This window comes from Drosophila ficusphila, unplaced genomic scaffold, assembly GCF_018152265.1.
Source record: "Drosophila ficusphila isolate 14025-0441.05 unplaced genomic scaffold, ASM1815226v1 contig_198, whole genome shotgun sequence".
NCBI classification, from domain to species: domain Eukaryota; kingdom Metazoa; phylum Arthropoda; class Insecta; order Diptera; family Drosophilidae; genus Drosophila; species Drosophila ficusphila.
In genome coordinates, this window is record NW_025064092.1 from 10,832,914 (window position 1) to 10,839,600 (window position 6,687).

The 6,687-nt window shown below is 43.7% G+C and overlaps 3 protein-coding genes across 5 annotated transcripts; 2 read left to right on the plus strand and 1 right to left on the minus strand.

The window, feature by feature from the left end:
- The first annotated feature begins 144 nt into the window (after positions 1-144).
- On the plus strand, positions 145-1,465 carry LOC108092951 (ribokinase). The gene is made up of 3 exons (XM_017192821.1): positions 145-444; positions 501-1,049; positions 1,112-1,465. Exons 1-3 carry the CDS (start codon positions 383-385, stop codon positions 1,422-1,424), a joined length of 924 nt encoding a protein of 307 aa, XP_017048310.1. The 5' UTR covers positions 145-382; the 3' UTR covers positions 1,425-1,465.
- LOC108092952 (translation machinery-associated protein 7 homolog) lies at positions 1,464-2,169 on the minus strand. Of its 3 annotated transcripts, XM_017192823.2 has the most exons (3): positions 1,989-2,164; positions 1,912-1,926; positions 1,464-1,849 (listed from the first exon to the last, which is right to left on the minus strand). In XM_017192823.2, the coding sequence occupies exon 3, from the start codon at positions 1,832-1,834 to the stop codon at positions 1,640-1,642; it is 195 nt and encodes a 64-aa protein (XP_017048312.1). In that variant the 5' UTR covers positions 1,835-1,849; positions 1,912-1,926; positions 1,989-2,164; the 3' UTR covers positions 1,464-1,639. The 3 variants fall into 3 exon arrangements, with proteins under 3 accessions (XP_017048312.1, XP_017048313.1, XP_017048311.1); XM_017192824.2 differs by lacking the exon at positions 1,912-1,926 and having other exon boundaries at positions 1,989-2,169; XM_017192822.1 differs by having other exon boundaries at positions 1,912-2,045.
- A 305-nt stretch (positions 2,170-2,474) lies between these two features.
- Positions 2,475-6,175, plus strand: LOC108092949 (monocyte to macrophage differentiation factor). The gene is made up of 5 exons (XM_017192820.2): positions 2,475-2,743; positions 3,981-4,233; positions 4,315-4,505; positions 4,559-4,778; positions 4,936-6,175. Exons 2-5 carry the CDS (start codon positions 3,991-3,993, stop codon positions 5,215-5,217), a joined length of 936 nt encoding a protein of 311 aa, XP_017048309.1. The 5' UTR covers positions 2,475-2,743; positions 3,981-3,990; the 3' UTR covers positions 5,218-6,175.
- Positions 6,176-6,687: the final 512 nt, after the last annotated feature.

The window sequence follows — 6,687 nt, forward strand, 5'->3', positions numbered from 1 at the left end:
TCTGATTTTTTGGGTTTACCGTACTATGCTCACATTCTTAGATTAGACTTTATTAATATTCAAAATAACATATTTAAGTAATTAATGGCAACAAAGTTTTTAATAACATCTTGTAATTATGGTATTTTCTAGTATTTTAGGTCTCCCGCGTTTCTGGCTATAAACTAGCCAATTTATCCAAAACAGACATCCGCACCGCTCCCCGATCTTGGCCAGAAATGGAGTGAACCAGCTAGCTGATAGTGATCCGCCCACTGCCCCCCGTCCTTGTCCTTGCCCCTCATCCACGGGGGTCACATAATCTCGGCGCGATAAGAGCGAAAAACTCTACTCATTTGACAACAAACTACTGCATTTGCAACGATTACGGATTACGGGTGACATGGCTGAAACTCAAGCCCCAGAAGTTCTGGTCTTTGGCTCGGCCATCATAGATTTTATATGGTGAGTGAGTGCAAACTTCGAAGGCGCTTGAGGATCTCATCTCTGATTATATGTAGTTATACCCCGCGACTTCCCAAACCAGGGGAAACGCTCCATGGGCACCGATTTCAAACGGGTTACGGCGGAAAAGGCGCCAATCAATGTGTGGCTGCCGCTCGTCAGGGATCCCGGACAGCTTTGGTGGCCAAATTGGGGGCAGACACCTTTGGCGGGGACTACCTCAGGCAGTTGATTGAGGAGAAGGTCAATGTGGAGCACGTGCAGCAGCTGGAGGGCCAGACAACGGGCGTGGCTCAAATAGCAGTATCTGATGGAGGGGAAAATAACATCATCATCGTGGTGGGAGCCAACAGCCAGCTGAGCTCCCGCGATGTGACTCTGGCTGAAGTTTTATTCCGCGAAGCCAAGGTTTTGGTTTGCCAGCTGGAGACGCCCGTCGAGGCCACGCTGACCGCCCTGAAATCCTTCCGAGGCGTTTCCATTTTGAATGCGGCCCCGGCAATGGAGAACACACCACGGGAACTGCTCCGGCTGGCCAGCATCTTCTGTGTGAACGAAAGCGAGGCGGGTCTAATGACCCAAATGGCCAGCATTGAGACGGTGGAGTAAGTCTAACCTATTAATTAACAAAGTGAAATCCCCTAGAAAAGCGCTCTTCTTCTCGCAGGGAAGCAAGAACCGCCGTTGGGCAGCTTATAGAGATGGGTGCCAATACGGTGATCATTACCCTGGGTAAACTGGGTGCTGTCTTTGGATCGTCAGACTCCAAAGATGTGTTCCACCATGTAAAAGCACCGCATGTGCCGCCCGAGAAAGTGGTGGATACCACGGGAGCTGGCGATGCCTTCATCGGGGCACTGGCTCATAACATTGCCCGGTATCCACAAAACAAGCTGGAGGCTCACATAGCCGCCGCCTGTGCTGTGGCCTCGCAGTCTGTCCAGTTGCCCGGAACGCAGGCCAGTTTTCCGCGAGCTTAAAGACTTGACTCAGTCCGTACAATAAATCTCCATTTGACCTACGTACAATGCTCTATTTAATTGGTAATCGTAAGTATAAAAAGAAGTGGTTTCCAGCTGGCTTGACATTCAATTTTGGTCATCATAATGGGTGTGTGTTTTGGCTGAAAATGCTGCAACTCTGAGTTCTCCTGGCGGAAGGGGACTGTGCTGACTTGTGGGCATAACAGTGACTATCACTTCTTGCCCGACTTTTTGATCCCGCCGCCGACGAGTGGTCCCTTCTTGGAGGCATTCGCCTTCGCCGCATCCAGAGCCTTCTGCTGCTCCTTTTGCTTCTGCTTAAAGGCCAAGTCCTCATCGTCCAAATCCTTAGAGTCCTTCTTCGGCGCCTTCAGTGGCTTCTTCTTACCGCCCTCTCGTCCAGACATCTTTGCTTACTATTGCTGCGAAATTCGGTAAAAATTATACAAATATGGGAAAATTCAACAACAAGAAAGTCACGCACCTTTTTCACCTTTTGCTGCGAAATTCGGTAAAAATTATACAAATATGGGAAAATTCAACAACAAGAAAGTCACGCACCTTTTTCACACGTTTTCTCCGATTACCGATTATCAGATTGTCGCATTTGTTATCGATGCGCGGGCGGTCCCAATGCTCCGCGGGTTCTATCGGTTCTTAAGCTGACGAGCAAACCGCAAGAAACGTAACGTTCAGATATTGTTTTTGGCGGCAAACCGCTTATACATATCTTCTAGTTGAGATTAAAAAAAATAAAGTTTTTATAGATTCAGTATTTACACAACAAGAAAATATATGACTGAAATGACTAAGAGATCCGGATTCAGACTACTTAGAACACCAAATCACAGATATAGCGCCTTATTGTAAAATAAGTATGAAAATTAATTTCATCTTCAGAATTTATACAGAAGGTTTACTTTTTTAATAAAAATTAACCTTCCTATGCAATTTCAAGCTTCATGTTTTGAGATATTTAAAAATAGTAAAATTGTTAGTGATGGGATATCGAATGCACAGCACTCGATTCACTTACATCGACAAAGTGTCGATGTTACATCGACGTCCCTCCCATCGCTAGAATAGTCCCCCGAAATCCGCGAAAAGCGGACGCCAGGTCCAATAACCCCCTCCTGTTTTCCTCAAACCAGATGCAGTGCACCGCGTTTCGGGCTCCTGAGATTCCTGCGTGGGATTGGGATTCCGAATCCGCCGGACTGCAAAGGATCCAGATCCAAATATCCACATTGGCATCCGCATGCCAAGGGCTCCTCAACTCCAGCATCCGCATCCGAGTTTTCGAAACCTGTAAGACGGTAAGTTTCCCTCCAGAATTTCGGAAGTAACCGATTTGTTAGGGTTCTTTCCGGGATTGAGAAAGTATAGGAAATACAGGTGAACAGGCTACAAGGCTGAATTGCGTGACGGCAACGTTACAAATTGGATTATTACGGCAATTGATTCTATTCCGCCGGGAAGATGTAAACAATCTTTCAGTGCACTGAAAAAGTACTTACACGGTCAAAACGTGCAGGAAAAAAGTTGGAGGAAAATAGTTTATTACTATAAACAGATTTTATAATATTACAAAATCCGATTTCAGGGTGATCAAGAAGAATTGTATATTTAAAATTCCAAAAATCCCTAAAACATATATAAAGAAACTAATCGAATTTTCTGCCAGTGTCCTAGTCCCTCACCTGCTGTTTGGTAATTGTCAATATAAGGAATGCCTGAGGTATCTATTTTTATAATGATTAGCATAGTCGTTATGGTGATATACTTGGAAGGGGGCGACCGTTATGCTGTTTCACCTTGTGACCCCCACTGCGCCCAATGAGGCATACTTTTGGGGTGCTTCCCCCACCACCACCCAATATCATTCGCTTATTGAAAACTTGAGAAATTTTACGGACAAGTCGGTAAAGTTTTAGTCTACTTAATATACAATACAATATATACAATCTGGTTTAAAAATTAAGTTGAGCGCTATTAGAAGGTGATTTTCATGGGTTATTAACCAGCACATAGTTGATATTTCTGCCTCATTAAATTGCAAATGTTTTTAGGGTTCTAGCAAACCTCTCCATATTCATGCCTTAGTAAACTTGGAGTAATTGCAAACCGCCTGGAGACCCGTTTCGACTGAAATTACAATCAAATTTTGAGAGTCCCATAATCATATTCCCGCAGGGGCACATATTCTCAGCCGATTTGGACTTTAAACCATGTTCTAGACACGCGAGATAAGCAGCCCGCCAATCAGCGGAACTGGTTTCAATTGCGGGTCAAAAGCAGCAACCTTGGCCATTGAATGCAAGTTGTGTGTGCAAAACTACAGGCGAATCAGCATAAATTACCTTAATTCCGCAATGTATGTCTCAAGTGGCTTCGGGTTGTCCATTGTCCAGTGACTGCAGTCGTGTGCTTATCACTTGAGGCCCAAAACCCGAAGACAATCAATGGGTCATGAAAGAAAAAGTGGGTGGATGGGTTAGCTCGGCTAGTCTGCTGGCAATCAATCAATCAACCAATTCGGAATCTAATCCGCAGTCTGTCCACGATGAGCACCAGCGCAGGCAGTGGCCACGGAAGTGGTAACAACACTCTGAATCGAAATGGAAACGGAGATGGAGGCCTCAGCTTGATGGAGGACCTGCAGCACAAATACGCCTTCCTCGAGAATCTGTTTAGCAAGTTCTGGAAGTCCATAATCAAGTCAAACTCGAAGCTCAAGCTGCAGCTGCGTAATGTCAAGTGGAAGAATGCCAAGGCGAAGCCCGGTTGTGCCTACCAGCCAACGGAGGTGAGTTGCAGTCTGGTTATTATTATTATATACAGTCCAAGCTACAATATCAACACCTGTTTCCCCCGCCTCCAAAAACAGATTGAGCAGGTGGCCAATGTGATTACCCACGGGATTTGGATACTTCCCGCCGTTTTTGCGGCCGTAAAACTGTTCGAACGCTCATCGAGTGCCAGCCAGTATTTGGTTTCCTGGGTCTACGGCGGAGCCCTTTGCATGCTCTTCACGGTGTCCACCTTCTTCCACTGCTCCTGCTACTGCGCGGAGCACAAGTAAGGCAACTAAATTGTTTGTCATGCGTCTATTCAAAGTTATGTTCTCGTAGACCCCCGAAAAATGTCAAGGCTTGGCCTAGTTTGGGTTGGCAGACCTACCAGAGCCTAAAGAACGTGCTCCATCGCTGCGACCGAGCCATGATCTATGTCTTCATTGCGGGATCCTACTTTCCCTGGCTCACGCTGGAGAACACCGACCACTCGGCCATACTCTTCTGCATGGAGTGGGTCATCTGGCTGATGGCAGGAATCGGGATTACCTACCAGCAGGTGAGTTTTGTTCAGCTATGTGTACATGTATTCTGTAAGTGGAGATAAATTGGATCTTCTCAGAAGATTTTCTGATGTGAAATGTGTGTTTAGCTTCAACTCGACTTTGTACCACAACAATTATTAATATATTTATCCTTAATTGCGTCCAAACCAGCTTTTTCATGAGCGCTACAAGTGCCTGGAGACGTTCTTCTACCTGGTAATGGGCCTGGGTCCGGCTTTGGTGGTCGTGTTCACCGGCCACCACTTCCACGGAATGCTGCAGCTGAAGTTCGGCGGCGCCTTCTACATACTGGGCATCGTGTTCTTCAAGGCGGACGGCCTGATACCGATGGCCCACGCCATTTGGCACCTGTTCGTGGTGCTGGCCGCCGGATGCCACTACTACGCCATCCTGGTGAACCTCTATCCCGACGACGGAGCGTTCGAACATTGAAACGAAAATGAGAGGGAACGCAGCGAATTTAGACCTTAGAGTACTTAACGACAGAGGTTCAATTATGTCCGCCACGTGTAACGTATTCCTATGAATGTACATGTACCCGAGTCTCTGCTCCACAATTAGCCAAATTTTAACGAGCGAGTGCGATTAGTTGTAGCCATTAGCAATACGGAGTAACTAAATCGAAACGATTCTTGTGATCAGTATCTGCGGTCTTGCCAAAGATTCAAATTGTGCGAGTGCTCATTTTTTTCTACATAGATATTATTAGCTATATTCATATATATATTGTGTACGCGTTCTCCATTGAGCATCGTTTCTCAAAAGACTTTGATCTGTATTCAAAAGGCGAAAACAAAGTGAAATTGTACAAATCCGAAGGCTTATAACATTAATTTTCCCGCCTAGCCCGCGCCTTTTGAACATTAGAAGCCCGCCTATCCCACATTATACATGTTTGTAAGAATTATACACATATTACAACATATACAAATCTAGATAGAATTAAGAAGGAATCGCAGATCGAAGTCCAGCCCCTAGGCCAGTTTTTCGTCCCCTTAGCTCAGGGACTACTCGATGTGTTCGCAGATACCCAAGAAGGCGACTATATATATATATATATACTATATACGCTTGATATTTATTGGGGCTTGGCTCGCGATCAGCGGATTTAGCTTTCGTGTATTGGCGTTTTTTGGTCTGCCGTCGTTATTTCGGTGCTGACCTCGTTGCTGATGCAACTGGTTTAATTGGGGATCCTGGCTATGTCCCATAGAACTCCATAGATTCTCAAATAAATTAAATGTTTTATTCCCAAACAAAAAAGTCTTTCCCTATAATCTATTAAGACGATTTACTGTTGTATATTTTGTTGTATACTTGTTGTTTATTGATTAGCTTTAGTTTGAATTGTACATAATTTTTTTGAAAATACAAGATATTTTTCTCATTATTGTCCTTGTGCAATTATTTTATTTAAAAACGCGTCATAAGTCTAACGTTAGTTTAAACATTTCAGTTATAAATGGTTAGCAAAGATTCCAACCATTGCCTTGCAAGGTCACAAGCGGAGGCACTAACCATGGGTTTCTTGGTACAATTAAATGTGTTTGAGCGATGGAATACCCATACTGTTAGTTTCTCCCAATAAAACAATTCACTTTTAAATCTGTTTAATTCTATGATTAGTTAGGTGATTTTATTTTTTTTTAAATTTATATTTAAATAATAAAAAAATAATAACGTTGTTGTTCTTAATCCCACGAGCATGACTTTTTAAATTTGGAGTTTTTTAATAACCCTTGAATGAGAAAAAAATTTCATAAAAATTGGTCAACTATATATGTATGCCACAGAAAAGATCGAAAAAGCTATATAAAAAATATAAAATAAAATGATAACACCTTTGTTTTTCATCATAGAATCAGGATTTTTGCAAATTAGACTTTTGACAACGTCTCTTGA